Source organism: Peromyscus californicus, unplaced genomic scaffold (assembly GCF_007827085.1).
Source record: "Peromyscus californicus insignis strain IS unplaced genomic scaffold, ASM782708v3 Scaffold_5__1_contigs__length_169319896, whole genome shotgun sequence".
Classification (NCBI taxonomy): Eukaryota; Metazoa; Chordata; class Mammalia; order Rodentia; family Cricetidae; genus Peromyscus; species Peromyscus californicus.
Genome location: NW_026294573.1, coordinates 100,023,278 through 100,039,269, shown reverse-complemented (window position 1 = coordinate 100,039,269; position 15,992 = coordinate 100,023,278). Strand labels below are relative to the sequence as shown.

At 41.2% G+C, this 15,992-nt stretch overlaps 1 protein-coding gene across 3 annotated transcripts in view; it reads left to right on the top strand.

The window, feature by feature from the left end:
* The window catches only part of Tgfbr1 (transforming growth factor beta receptor 1), a 63,877-nt gene extending 52,544 nt beyond the window's left edge, over positions 1-11,333 (top strand). For all 3 annotated transcript variants that reach the window (XM_052716756.1, XM_052716757.1, XM_052716759.1), the window contains exons 7-9: positions 1,402-1,526; positions 2,788-2,918; positions 7,097-11,333. In XM_052716756.1, the coding sequence (XP_052572716.1) occupies positions 1,402-1,526; positions 2,788-2,918; positions 7,097-7,222 (382 nt within the window). In that variant the 3' untranslated portion in view covers positions 7,223-11,333. The remainder of the gene's footprint in view (positions 1-1,401; positions 1,527-2,787; positions 2,919-7,096) is intronic.
* The last annotated feature ends 4,659 nt before the right edge of the window (positions 11,334-15,992 follow it).

Below are 15,992 nucleotides of genomic sequence, written 5' to 3'. Positions count from 1 at the left end.
GTCTGGGTCTGCGTATTCCATTGGATTGCAAGAAGCTTAGGAGCAGTTTTGTGTTCCAGGTATTTGATGAAGTGCCTAATACACTTTTATTAATATTTGTCACATTCATGCATTTTCAAAAGAACCTCCATAGATAGGCATTGTCACTATTAATTCAGATGAAAAAACCGCCTTGTTGCTTAAGTAATGTGGCTGACAAGCTGAGATGGACTCAAAGCCTTACTGTGTTTAAACATCACTTTACAACATTTCTTCAAAACTAATTCCTTGAACTTGGAGAAAACCAGCAGCTTTAGTTTATCTAAATTGTAATTACAATTTCTGGGTTCCATGGGGACTTGGCAAAATTCTTGACTGGCTGAGTAAGCCTCGGTAGTGGTCTGTAGGACATGTAACTGAAGCAGAATTTTAGAAACTTCATAGCAGAGCCAGGCAGTGGTGGTACACAACTTTATTTCCTGTACTTGGAAGGCAGAAGCAGATAGATCTTTGAGTTCCAGGCCAGCCTGGTCTACAGAGCAGCAGGACAGCCAGGGTTACACAGAGAAACCCTGTCTCTAAAAACTTAAAAAAAGAAAGAGAGAGAGAGAGAGAGAGAGAGAGAGAGAGAGAGAGAGAGAGAGAGAGAGAGAGAGAGAGAGAGAAAGGAAGAAAGGAAGGAAGGAACTTCAAAACCCAGTAATTGGTAATGTAGCATCAGCATGACTGACATTCCTTTTATCTTTTCGTTTGTTCCTTTCTTCTTTCCTGTTTTTTACTGTTTGGGTGAAAAGGCTTTCAGATTAAAATATGTGGTCTCTAAATAGTACATGAGGGTGATGTACATTGGGGTATTTGTAACAGCCACAGCTGTTCATTGTGTCTTTGATAAACAATGATCAGAAGGCAGATGGCATGGAACTGCCATTTCAGCACTTAATGGGATTTAGTCAGCTTCATTAGTTTGCAAACCAGGTTAGAGACTTAATATTTTGCTTGAGTCTGATATGATCTCAGTTATGTTATTTTATGTGTGTGTCTGTATAAGGAGGTGTCTGAAAGGAATGACCCTTGTGTTAACACTCATGGTAAGAGGGTGATTTTTTTTTCACCTTGTACTTTATGTACTTGAGAAATTTTTTTATAGGAAGTACGAATCATTTTTTAAAAACAGCAGAACCACAATAAAAAGAGAAGAAATTTACTGGGTTTGATAGTGTATACCTTTAATCTGGACACTTAGGAGGCAGAGGCAGGTGGATTTCTAAGCTAGCCTAGTCTATATAGTAACTTTTCAAGCCAGCTAAGGCTTCATAGTGAGACCCTGTGTGTCTGTTTTTTCCCAGAAGGAAAAGACAATGAATGAAACAGTTAAAAACTAATGTGCTATATATTCGACTAAAATGTTGACTTCTTTTTTAGGTACATGGCCCCTGAAGTTCTAGATGACTCTATAAATATGAAACATTTTGAATCCTTCAAACGTGCTGACATCTATGCAATGGGCTTAGTGTTCTGGGAAATTGCTCGACGCTGTTCCATTGGTGGTAAATCTCTCTCCTTCCCCCAGTAGTTTGTCATGAGAAGTTAGTCAAGAGTTGTCTTTCCTCTTGACTGAAATTCTATAGTTAGTAGTCTGACGGGTGACCACTGAGAATGCCACAGGAACAAAAGATAAACCCTGTCAATATACAGCTTTATCCGGTGTCTTCTGTTGCTGTTTAGTCTAAGACAGTGTCAGAACCTGCCCCTTGTTATCTTGAATTCAGCTATTTGAAAGGCCACCTGAGAAATAGTTTTTAGTATGGACTTGGCTACAACATCTTTTTTTTTTTAAAGACTGTAGTTTTCTCCAGCTTGATTGTTGAGGATCCATATACATATAAAGATAATTGCATTAACATTGGGTACTTTTTAGATTTAGTTTGTTTTAAATTTTGGTTTTATATTAGATCGAGAACTTAATATGTCAGTGTTTGCTCAAAACACTATCTCTTGGGCTTAGGAATCTGGGTTGAGACTTAGAATGTGAAGGTTTTGAGATAGTGAGGGATAGAATACGTTTGGTGCTATAGCATAGGACATGTTATTAACAGGCCCAAGCAGGGGAAGGGATTTGTGGGATTCACTTCTCCTTATAAGAAAGAGTATATCATGCATCCAGAGAGAGACTGCAGTCACAGTAAAGTCTCATCTTCTGCCTGGTGGAGTTCTAGTCAGAGTGTCACCCTGGTCATCACAGCACCCTGGGTTGAAAGTGGCCTTGCTTTCTTTTCTATTGCTGTGATACAGTGCTCCAACAAAGGCAGTCTAAGGGAGGACTCACGGTTCCAAGTTACAGCTGTCATGGAGGGAAGTCACGGTGGCAGGAGCTTGAGGAAGCTGGTCACATGACATCCATAGCCATGCAGCAGAGTAATGAGTGCATGCTGATGCTCACCCAGCTTTCTTTATTTATACACTCCAGGATCCCTTGCCCAGGAAGTAGTCCTGCCTGTAATTACAATGAATCCTCCAATGTCGATTTTGTTAGTCAAAATAAACCCTCACAGGCTTGCCTAAAGGTCTATCTCCCAGGTGATTCTAGATTTTGTCAAGTTGGCAACACTATCCTTCACAAAATTTCAGGCCCAGTGATGACTCAAGTGGTGGGTTATTGATGCAGATGTGAGTGAGATACATAAAGCTGTGATCCTTACTTCACCTACCCAACGTAGAGATAGACCACAGTAATGAGCCTCTCAAGTAATCCTTCCAGTGATGTGGCAGTAGCTGGTTAAATTGGATTTTTTTTCTTAACCAATACAGGAATTCATGAAGACTACCAGCTGCCTTATTATGATCTTGTACCTTCTGATCCATCAGTTGAAGAAATGAGAAAAGTAGTTTGTGAACAGAAGTTAAGGCCAAATATTCCAAACAGATGGCAGAGCTGTGAAGTAAGTGTTTCCTTTTGATACAAGGCTGTTTGCTCCACTGTAACACGAATCTTAAAAGGTCTTATTAATAAAAAACACGGAGCCAGATATTGGGGTGAAAGCTGAAAGATCAGAGGGATAGAACAAGCCACAGCTACAAGTTCTTACCACAAGGAAATCCTCAGCCTAAGAGAGAGCTACTTCCTGTATACTCAACACCTATATACCTTTCTGTGCCCTGCCATCTTACTTCCTCTCTCCGCCTAGCTTTATTACTTCCTCTTTCTGCTCAGCTCTATCATTTCCTGTCTGTACAGACCTCTATGGTTAACTAGTGCTGGGATTAAAGGTGTGTGCCACCAGCCTGGCTCTGTTCCCAGTGTGGCCTTGAACTCACAGAGATCCAGATGAATCTCTGCCTCTTGAATGATAGGATTAAGGGCCTGTGCTACCACAGCCTGACCTCTATGTTTAGTATAGTGGTTGGCTTTCCTCTGATCCCCAGCTTTATTGGGGTGCACAAATAAAATATCACCATACTCAACTGTGTCTGCTTAGAGGCAGAAATTTGTCACTCTTCTGTAAGGAAAAATTCTCAGACTCTTTCTTTTTCATAAACAAGTAAACAAAAATAGAATAGTTTGCTTTTCTTGAGCGTATTAAAAGAACTATGAAACATTTGCAGTGGTCAGTGGCATGTCTGAACATTGTTAGATGTGCCAAGTGAAATAAGATGCCTGCTGTTGAAATGAATGCCTCCTTCAGCCATGTAGCCCAGAGTACTGTGACAGACACTGGTCAAGAATGAGGAGGACTGTCAGTACTGGCTTGGCTCCCTTTCAGACTCAGAAGTGGACAGGTTGCATCAGTTCTCTGGAACTTAGGCACACCTTTGTGAGATGAGGAGCTTGGGTACAATCATTGCAAAGCTTCAGATGTATGACTTGTGTTCCTAGGACTGTGTAGGACTGCTCCTCAGAAGGGAGGAGGTGCTTTCCAACAGAGTCCGGGTTTATCATCCCCAGCTCTTACAGAATGTTGTAGGAATTCATTCTTAGCTGTAAATTCAAAGAAGTCATTAGACAGATTTTATTGACAGCTGTTACTATTATGATAGTGCAGCAGGATGTGCCTTCCGGACTTGAAGTTTCTTAGTTTAGGTGGACTTTGTAAAAAAGAAGAAAGAGCTGGACACCTCAGTAGTTCTCCACTGACATCAGTGTGCTCCCTCTGGGGTATGGCTGAGTTGCTAGAGTGCAAGCTTATCATACCAGAGGTCCAGGGATTGCTCCCCAGTATCACTTTCAGGCAGGGGGGTAGTACACAGACCTGTTATCCCAATATTCCAAAGGTAAAACCAGGAGGAACAGGAGTTAGAGCTTAACTTCAGCCAGTTTCTGGCCAGCCTGGGCTGTATGAGACCCTATCTCAAAATAACAACGTTAGATCTCTTAATGGGGCCCTAAGGAATTACACCAAGGTGGTATTTTGTGAGTTTAGGAAAGTCCCTCTTGTAGTCTGGTAATGTCTACAAAGCTCTACTGTTTATTGTTGGAAAAATACCAAACTTACACATTCCTAGAAAAAAAGTCCAGGAAGGACACATACCCAAATGTTAGTAACAGATTACATGGGGAAAGCAAACTTAAAGAGAAAAGATATTTTTCTTTTCCTTAAGAAGTTTTTTAGAGTTAAAAAACAATTTATTTTTATTTATATTTATTTATTTATTTTTTTGTATGACATCTTAAGCAAAATGCAGTGTGCAGACCCAAAGGAGGCAGTTCAGTGTGCTCAGAGTCTTCGTGGAATAGAACGTGATAGAACTCGACAGACGAGGGTGTGCTCTGGGTACTTGAGAGTGCAGACTTGAAGTGCTCACACACACATTTAATAACTGAATCAGTTTAAAGACAGATGGCTTTTAAACAAGAAGAAATCGGTTAACATTAAGAACATGTTCAGTGCAGTTACTATTATGGTAAGCCTTCACTGCCATGCTATTTTCTCAGTTTGATTACTAGTTTTCTGTGTACTTACTGCTAGTTCAAGTTTCTATTTTTCTAGGACTTACAAGTCTCTTAGTTGCAACACTAAGAGTATGGAACTGGCTAAGCTTGCTGGCACAGGCCTCTAATCCCAACTGCTCAGGAGGCTATGACAGGAAGGTCACAAACTCAAGTCCTGCCTGGGCTACTGAGCTCTAGTGTAAGGCCAGCCCTGGTAATGTAGTGAGACTTATCTCAGAATAAAAACTGAGAAATACCCTAAATTCAGCATACAGCTTAGTGCTAGAGTGCCTGCCTAGTGTGTGAGGCCCTAGTTCAGTGTCCAGAGCACATGCAGAGGTGTACACACATACCCCCAAACTGGCAAGTGCGTAAACGTCTCTTCTAGGGCCTTCTGCTCTTTCCAGTCAGCACTGGTTGCTCTTAGGGCCACTGTGTGGCCTTTGTCCTGGAATTCCTTTTGCTTTTTTTTGTCCTTCCTGGGCTTCCGTCTTCCTGTTTCTTTGTTTACTCCTGTCTTCCAGGACTCTGTTTCCCTCCTCCTGAGAGTAGTGCTTTCCTCCTTGGCACGTTTCATATCCTCTAAATTGTTTTTCTTCTTGACGTTTTCCACCCTGAAGGTCTGTATTTCACAGTGATTGATTAATGGTTTATCTCTGGAATGCAAGCTTTTTGAGGACAGGGATTTCATAAGTTTGTTCACTGCTGAATCTAACATGTACAGAAACATTTGTTAAAGGATAGGCATTTAAAAAATACTTAAGTGAATGTATATGTATGCATTGCTGTACATGGTTCTTTATATCTAGGGGCTCATATTTTCTAGGGAAGACTTCTGAAGAAGTCTTGGATAGCCTTCCATTTCCTTTTGTTGTTTTTCTTCACCTCTGGTTACCTGAATATAAGACTACCCGCCCTCCCAATTTTTTTTTTCACTTATTGGGAGATTTGCCAGCTTCATATTCTAATTCTGTTTTTCCATGTATATTCTTAGTCTCTTTTCCCTTTCCTTCCTCCCCATGACCCCCACCTCACCTTTTTCTCATATTTTTAATTTCTGGAAGAACTTATTTGTTCTCTGAATGTTCCTCCTATTTACTATTTACAGAACCTGATTAGTCCATCCCTAGACATTTGAGTAGTGCTGTAGTATAAAATAGAGGGACTGAAAGGAATATTGGAAGAGAGAGTAAAGAAACTTTGAGTATAATATAGACTACACAGAGAGAATAAACTCAAACAAAACACACAAGCCAGTGATGAATATCAGTGTGGGGTGGTGGTGGTGGTACAGAAGGCTGGACATAGGGCCTTGCACATCCTGTGCAAGCAGTGTTCTAAGGAGCTATGCCCTGCCCACTAACAGGAGAGCTTTGATAGGATGTTCTCCGTCTGCATCTTCTGTTGGTTTCAGTTTCTCCATTGCATGTTACTTTTTTCACTGTATGATCAGACCCTTTTCACTTTCAATGAGGGTTTAGTACCGATAGTACTCCTGCCATAAGACTAGAGCTTACTTAAGTTCTCTTTAAGTTATCTCTCTGGGTTGTTTTCTTAGAAAGTCACTGTTGGTAATCTGTTCAGGCCTGTTCTCTTGGGCTACCCAAATCTCAGAGGAGATACCTTCAGCATCCACCCCAGAAGACTGTGTGCAAGTACTACTGCCCTGTTGTGGGGGAAAGCTTACAGTATGAAAATCCAGTATGCTTCCAGTATGAGATGCCTGCCCTTAGGCTCTGGAACTAGACATCCATCTTTTCTCAGATAAAAACCCTCAAGCCTTCTGCTGAGATGGAGAGGTGGCTGGGTTCCTAGCTGTGAAATGTTAGAGGCCCAGGCCGGGGTTCCAGCACTTTGAGCTCTTCTCCCTATTTTCTCCCCTAAGCTTTGCTCTAAAGTACTTAAAACTGCAGTTAAGTTCTCACCCAGTGGCTTAGGTGGCATTGTGGGTCTTTTTGACTCAGTGCTGATTCATGATTTAGCCTTTTGAGGTCTCCTCCCCTGTCCACAGCCTCTCCAGCAGCTGGCACCTGGATCTTGATAGGAACTAAAGTCCACATTTGCTACTACAAACAATGCTAGAATATGACCCTTATATGTATTTTTAAAAGTCACAGGTGGAAGTTCTTCCCAGATTCCAATGGCAAATGGTATGTATGCATTAATTATTTTTCTCATATTTTCTTGTAGGCCTTGAGAGTAATGGCTAAAATTATGAGAGAATGTTGGTATGCCAATGGAGCAGCTAGGCTGACAGCTTTGCGGATTAAAAAAACATTGTCACAGCTCAGCCAACAGGAAGGCATCAAAATGTAACTGAAGCTTCGTGGGAACTCTGCTCTCTTCAGATCTGCTCCTGGGTGTGTTTGGGAGGCCAATTGTTCTACCTCACTGAGAGAACGGAGGGCGCTGCTTCCTCTTGCTGCAGTGGAATATGGTCAATTGAAAGATTCCCAGGCTTTCTCTGGGCCCAGAGGCAGCCACGGGATCCTTTCTGTGCACTATGGATGGTTCTTCCCAGGACAGTTAGAGAATGTTGTGTAGTCTCCTTTTGTTCTTCTTAACAAAGCTTGTTTGTAAAAGATGACTGCTGGCCCTTAAGGAGCTGCTGTGCTGGTGGTCATCCCTGAGGGTGAAGGAGCTGCAGTGTGGCGGTAGATGAAGCACTTGTGATTTTCACTCCTGATTAGTACATTCTCAGAGGATTCTGAACCACTAGTTTCCTTGATTTACTTTGAATGTACTGTTCGATAATCTTTCAGGATCTTAAACTAACACCTAAAACTCTATAGTCGAAAAGAAATGACCTCGTGTAGGTGTGAGGAGCACAACTGATGCAGTTGTATTTGTGTACAGCTCCTGCTCCTTCACACTCAGAACACAACATGCCTTCAAAGTGGCTTGTGCTACACCAGTAAGTGCCACTTCTGTGTCTTTCTAAATGGAAATGAACAGAACTGCTCAAAGTCTATGCCAAGTCCTGTATCGTTTTCATTCAAAACGTTTATTTTTCTGAGTAACCTAAATCTTTTCTGGGTTTGTTTTTGTTTTTAAGAGTTTTTGTGGTAGATGTCATTCAGTATTTATGCCTTTCTCCTACCCAAATGTGCTTGAACCACTGAGGCAATGCAGTAGCATTAATAAGCAGAGTTATTGGTCATGTGGGAATATCCCCACATCGAGCTTTGGAGCTTTGCAGTTGAGATGTGTTTTCTGAGTTTATTTTAAAAATGAAGTGGCACTTCAGACACGTACAGTGCTTTATGGATTTAATCATTGTGGCATACAGACTCATTCTTCTAAAAGGAGAGGTTTGTCTACTGCCTTGTGAAAAGTTGTATGCTTTTCTGTAAGCCATTTTTTCTTTATCTGGTCAAAGACTTTTTTTTTTCTTTTTTGAAATGAATTGCATTTAAAATTCAAATGTGGTTAATGTTAAATGATAGGCCTTTTCTAAGAAGGCAGAGATAGTTAATTTGAATATGTAAAAGGTGTATTTGACTTTCACATGTTATGTAGCTGTAAGTATTTATGGATTCTATCTTGGGAAGGGTAGAGTTAATGGAGTTCTGAGGTCACTACACTCTGAGGAAGGCAGCTTTGAATTTGGTCTTTCTTAATCTCATGTGTAGATCTTGCAACTGCATGATTACATGGTGGCGCTGAGTACAGTGCACCCTGATACTGGGAGAAGTGGCAGCTAACAGCCATTGTGAGTAGAGGATCTCTTTTCATATATTCTTGGCCATATGAAATGTTCAAAGTCAGCCTGTTAGGTCTTCTCACTGGTCTGGAGTCTTTGCAGGGCTCATATGGCTTTCAAAGTCCTTTTTATCACTGTGATCATATTCTGAGAGAAAAATGTTATCATTGCTTGAGGCAAGATATTGCACATAGTGACACCAGTTCCCAGATAAAAAGGTCAAAATAACCTTTAGCGTTAGTCAAGAAGAGATTGTGACTGTTGATGCTGAAGCAGCTGTTTTCTGTTAATGTCTTATCTCAAACCTAGAATCAATTTGAAGACTATTTGGTCTTAAACCAAAGTAACTGTAGGATGAATGACATGTTGCATAGGCATTAGTGTCAGTTTTATGTATTTAAAAACATCATGGGGAAAAGTGCTTCGTTTAGTATTTTTTAATACAAATTTGCGTTTTTTCTGTAATTACGAGTCATCAGTGTAGGTAAGCGTGACGGTTTGTTGTTACAGTTGTGTTCTGTCACCTGCTTAGTGAGCTCTAGTGCTATGATCAGGTACTTTTGGGGCCTTTGTTTGTTTTTTGTTCTTTCCATTTCTAACCCTTTGAGATCTGCTTTATGGAAATCCAGGGGACCAATGCATTTTATCACTAAAACTATTTTTATATAATTTTAAGAACATACCAAAAGTTGTCTGAGTTAAAGTTGTAATATGGTTTCTCACTTTCATACAAGAAAATGGGATTTTCTGAAGATGCTTCTCATCACATCAGAGGCTGAAGAATCATTATGTTGTTCTTGCCTAAGTGGATAAAATGTGCTTTTGATGAATCAGGGAACTTTTTTAAAGTTGGAATTTAGTTCTCAATTGAGTTTACATATTTATAGCTAATTTTTGTCCAGGGATAGTTTGATAATCCCCAAGTGGCCAATATGAAAATGAAAATCACTTAAAAGCTGAGACAGGTCATGGTTCCTGTGGCTGTGACTACAGATACATCTGATTAGAAAAATACATTTATGTCATTTTGTAATATATTCTACTGTTTATATTGTCCGTCAAAAACAGCTCCCCCCCGCCTTGCCAAGATGTAGTATGGCTACAACACATCTGATTTGTCAGTACCCTGGCAGAGAGAGTGTGAGGGAATTAGGACTCACTGAGGCATAGACCAACTGGGCCCCATGTGTTTTCAACTGTGTTTCTCCTAGTCTGCCTTTCTGCTGGCTCAGAGACTTTTGTCCCCACCCCACCTCCAGCCTTTGGACTGAAGAGCTGCTTTTGAGACCTAAAATGAAGTGGTTGATAGGAGCTGTGTGACATTTTTCCACTTGCTCGGGTCTTGGGTGTCACAGGGAGTGGTCTGCAAGTATGGGGCTAGGAATGCTCCTGCTGGTAGCTCTGCTTTGATGTTAGCTCTGGGCAGAGTGGTGACACTCTGAGTTAGCTCTGGGTGACAGCCAGGTGGCAGCAGGCGCTGCCTCAGAAATAGTGGCTAGCTGTGCTCCTCGTAGAACAGTAAGGCCTGAGGAGCTGAGCCTGGAATCCTTCTACTACAGTAGTACTCAAGAAGTGCCTTGAGGCCCTGTGTGGTGCCGTGGCTCAAGAATTCCACACTTTGGTTCTCACTACAGATTTAAGTGGTCACTTGACTGTTTGCAGTCCATACATGTTTGACTCTTTCCCCATTGTCAGATATGTAAAACTGATGACGAAGTACTAATTAACATCCACACCAAAATCTGCCCAGTAGACATAGCAAAAGTCTGTGTTTTCACTCCATGCACTGAAGGAATGGTTGTAAGTCATATCTTTGTTCCTTGGTCCTGGGAGTGTTCTGGCTCCAATGTGGAGATTCCAGATGTTGTTCTCTTACAGTTCAGCAGAACATGTCAATGTGTTGAGATTCTGAAGAATAGTTCTGGATGGCAGTGCAGCTTCATGTGTTGGATGTTGAATTTTCTGTGGGCTCTCTCTAGGAAAGCTGAGGGCTGTCAGTACATTATTTTCAATCCTGTTATGCACTCTTACTTGTAAACATTTTTAAAAAGTGGTCAGTAACATTCAACCTCTTTAAAACTTAAAGTGAATTTGTTTTTATTTTTCAATGAGATTTGTGAGTTGAGTATCATGAACTATGTTTTGATAATCCCTTTTTCACATTGTGCCAATGGAATGGAGTATTTGATATTTCTTTATAGGTCAAGGAGATGCTTCAAAATGTCATTTGCTTTAAACTTAAATTACCTCTCAAGAGACCAAGGTACATTTACCTCATTGTGTATATAATGTTTAATATTTGTCAGCATCCTCCAGGTTTGCAGTTTTATTTCTATAAAGTGTGAGTATTATGTTGCTAAGTTACTCAATGGTACTGTATTGTTCATATTTGTACCCCAGATAACATCATCTATACTTTGTTTTCTGTATTTTATTGTGTTTGTGAAAAAAAATCTTTCGACTCTGTTGGTGTGATCTCTGCCCATTTCAGAGATGTACAGATGTCCGTAGAAGTTTTCATTTAAGTTGAATGATTTTGAGAAGCCTGTGAAGAAGAGAGAAAAACAAACTGCGTTTCCCCATAAGTTTTTAAAATTGTACATGGGTATGTGTAGTAATATTCCAGATGAACTGTAAATAGAAACTAGGGAGATGCTTAAGTTACATCCTAACACTACAATAGAAAATGGAAACAATGCCAATAAACTACTTTTTCCCACCAGTGCCAGTGGCTGCATTCTTTTCTGGAAGACAAAATTGAATAAGCTCCCAAGCTCAGTCAGGGTATCGTAAGAATCTACTGTTCATGGGTTTGTAGAACTGAGTGTCTAGAAGCTACCCACTCTCCATGGCTGGTGGTCCCCTTCTGTTACCTAAGCCAGCCACAGCTGCAGATCCTTCCCACATTTCCTTCTCTGCCTCTCTCACCTCTGCTGTTACGTTGCATCTGTTTTTTCTGCTTTGCTCCTGGGCCTTGTGAGGCAAACTAGGATGTTCTCCCTGGCTAGTAATCTCCATATCATCCCTTCCACTTCAGCACCAAGGTTCATGCTGGATTAAGTAGTCAGATGCCAAGTGTGGGGCGACACAATAATTATGTTTATTCTTTTCGTTAAGCTGTATAAAGCACTAATTACATACAACACTACTGTTAGGTCTGCAGCATAGATACAGAGTATGACAGCACATAGGAGATGAGGAAATAGAACAGTGCTGGAACAAACCTGTGTTTTATTGGAATTACTTGAGCCTCAATCCAAAGATTGTGATTGACATGCATATTATTGCAGCCTAGAGCAACCACTAGAAACGTCACTCAAATCTTGGTTGGAATAACAGCAAAAACAAGAATAGAACAGTAAAATTATTTAACATAAAAGACAGAACAGAATAAAAGGGCCTTAGACTTTAGAGGCATTTGCAAAATGGCAGGCATGGTTTAACTAATAATTTCATTAAATGAGCCAGTTATGGTGGTGCCTGCTTATAATTTCAACATGCAGGAGGTAGAGGTCCAACAATCCCAAGTTTGGGATAGCCTGGGCCTGCATGTCTCAAGGGAGCTTGGGCTACATAGCATAATCTGTCTCAAAACAAAATTCAAAAGCCATTAATGGTAGAACTTTTGGAAGAATATTAGCTTAAAGTACCCACAGAGGTACTCTTTAGATTCAGATGTAAATAGTTTAAAGGTGAAGTTATGGGGAAAACACATAGTAGCTGTCTTAGGATTTCTATTGCTGTGAAGAGACACTATGGCCATAGCAACTCTTACAAAGGAAAACATTTAATTGGGGTTGGCTTACATTTTCAGAGTTTTAGTCCGTTATCATGACAGGACATGGTGGCATGCAGGTAGACATGGTGCTGGAGAAGGAGCTGAGTGTAAATACATCTTGATCCACAGTCAGTTAAGAGGGCACACTGCTTTTGCACAGGACCTGAGTTCAGTTCTCAGCACCCATATTGGTGGCGCACAACTACCTGTAACTCTTATCTACAAGGGATCTGACATCCTCATCTGGAGTGTTTGTTGGCATAAAGGTAGCCATTCAGAGCAATGAAACAAAAGTTCGGGAAATGAACCCTTAAAAGTATACTATAATATATTAGAATGACCCAGTGAGAGAAAGGATAGCTTTAGCAGATGGTGCTGGGGATGGGCATATTCCAAAAGGAAAAAGATAGCAAGAGGGTTAGTTAAATCTTTTTGACTTCCCAGTTCTGCTATACGGAGGCTAGAAGGAAATACGAAAAAAACACAGGAAAGACTTCAACAAAACCCATTAAGAAAACAGATAAATTGGACTTCATCAAAATTAAAGGTCTTTTAGGGCAAACAAAACATCATTAAGAGTAAAGGGACAGCTGGGCGGTGGTGGCACACGCCTTTAATCCCAGCACTCAGGAGGCAGAGGCAGGCGGATCTCTGTGAGTTCGAGGCCAGCCTGTTCTACAGAGCGAGATCCAGGACAGGCGCAAAGCTACACAGAGAAACCCTGTCTCGAAAAACCAAAAAAAAAAAAAAAAAAAAAAGAGTAAAGGGACAAACCAGACTGAAAGCATCTGCAAATTTTATACCTGGAAAGACTTGTAGGATATATAAAGAACATTATAATTACATTTACTGTATATGTGTGGGGGTGCATATTTGTGCATCATAGTGCATAGAACAACCTGGGGGGATTAGGTTCTCTCCGCCATGTAGACTTGTGGAGACTCAAACCCAAGTTTGTTAGGTTGGTGGCAAACACCCTTTGAGCCATCACTGGTGCAAATATATGAAGAACTCAGAAAAATCAGTAAGACAATCCAATTGAAAAATGGCTGAGAATTTGTAAGGCATTTTCCTAAGAAGACACATGATGCCTATTAATTCTTCCTAGAGACTATTGATGACAGGGGTGCTGATACATGCTTGTAATCCCAGCATTTGGGAGACTGAGGCAGGCAGATTGAAAGTTTAAGGCCTGCCTAGGCTACATAGCAAGACTGTCTTTAAAAAAGTAGAAGAAAAAGACAATATATACCAAGTGTTAACACTTTCCTCGGCAAAGTCCTTCACTCATTACTGGGATGATTTAAAGTGGCAGAATCTCTTTCAGAAACCAATTGGATTACTTAGACAGCTAAACATAACCCTGTTAAGATACAGTATTTCCAATGAAATCTGAATTATCAGATAAACAGAAGAAGTGTTTATTTTAAGAATATCCTAAGCATTGAATAGGATATACAGGTATGAGCAGGGGCCCATTTCACAGGTGATTCTAGAGCAGTGGTTCTTAACCTCTGGATCATGACCTGTTTGAGGGTCCACAGACCCTTTTACAGGGGTCTCCTAAGACCATGAGAAAACAAATTTACATTAGGATTTGAAACTGGCAAAATTACAGTTATGAAGTAACAATCAAAATAATTTTATGGTTGGGGGTCACCACAGCATTAAAGGGTTAAACCACCGTATTAAAGGCTTGCAGCAGTAGGAAGGTTGAGAACCACTGCTCTAGAGTCTGTCAAGTTGGCAACACTTAACCATCATAGGATGATAGCCCTGGATTCCTTCTCCATAATTACAAGTGACAAGCAGAACAAAAGGGCTATCGGTAGGCACAAGGGAACTCTGGGACAGCATGGATGTTCTAAAACTATTTTGGTGGGTTCACACTTGTGTAAATGTACTCAACCTCATTCACTGCACATGCAGTGAGTAAACTTTACGATGTTTAACCTACTCTGATAAGTCTTTGAAAACAAAGCTTGCCGACTGCCATTGTTCTCACCCAATACTCTGCGGCCACCATATTGAATGACCCTCATCAGTGTTGCTTCTTGCTGTTCCTTTGATTCTGGAGCCACCTTGCCCCTGCCCTGTGTCCTGCTCATTTAGTCATCCCAAGGCTCAGCTCCAAACCATTCCTTCAACAGTTCTTCCCACCCTGCCTGTGCTAGTTCATCTGTCCTCCGTGGGCCCGCTCTGCGCTTTTCTCCCATTTTAGCCCCCAGCCCCCTGAAAGAAGCGGCTGTTTTTCACATTTACCAAATATCTAAGTGTTATGTGAACCCATAAGAGTCTGTCAAAGGATCTCAAGAATTTATTAAAATTAAAATGGGGATAACACACTTAACGGTACAGAACGAAATAAACACCTCCGCTTACCCAGCTGTCCTCCATTCCGCCTAAGGGTGATGGAAACCAACTGCAAGCTGCTCCATACTGCTTGACCTGGTCCTCAATACCCAAGAGAGAGCAAGAACCCTTTCTCTCTCTCCACTTAAGCGGTCACATACGCAGACATGACCACGCCCATCGGGTCAGATACCCCAAAAGTCATTGGTGGAATGAATTCCCATAACATCTAAGGATTAACAAAGTAGTTTGATGACTTGCATGCTAACTGCTATGTCCTTGGAGTCTTGGGGAGCGTGGCATATTTGGGATGTTCTTTCAGTAGTACAACACTGCTTCTAAAGCATCTCCTTGGAATGGCTCCACAATCCACTTTGTTTCTGCTGTTCCAGGCATCCGTCTAAATGAACCCCAAAACAAGGATCCTGTCTAATCTATTTCCACAACCCTCTCACCTACCCCGGGGTTGGACTCAGAACAGGCCCCAGAGAGCTTGTCGAATGAGTGCTATGGCTTGCCATAGTCTGGGCTGTAGGAAGCCTTGCCAGGTTAAGCGCTTTGATTCCTCCTGGACTCTGGCCGCAGTCATGGCTGTGTTTGAATCATTCCAAAGACAGTCCATGTGACTGGGGCCTTGCACCGACCTAGCGGAGTAGGCACCAGAATTACTTGTGAAATGGTACATACGTGTATGCAGAGGTCCTGTAGTCTAACTTCCCTCTGACATGCAAACATCTTTGCTGGGACATGTGGGGTGGAAAGGCTCACTTTCAGACATCATTAAGTATTATTTATGCAAAGTAAGACTTACTGAAAAACTTTTTCTAGATTAAAAAAAAAAAAATCTTACCTGTCAGTTCTGCCCTGTTTATCTCCCTAGGCTCACGTCAATCTCTGCCCTGGCAAAGCCAAGTTAGAAATTTGACATTATATTCCATTGGGCTCTTGAGTATGGTGAACAAACTCCACCACTGGCCAGAGTGCAATACACTTTTAATCTCATTACTGGGATAACAGAAGTTACACAAATACCTGCCAGTTTGAGGCCAGTCTGGTCTACTTAGAGATTCCTAGGCCACCCAGGGCTGCGTAGTGAGACCCTATCTCCAAAACAAAACAATCCCCCCTCCCCCATCTTTCTTAAACATTGTCCCATGCCTTCCCAAAGTTCTCTCTGTAAAGATGTAAGCAAAGACCCCACTGCTTACATTGTTATGCATGCTTACAGTGGAAGATAGCCCTGTTTTCAACTG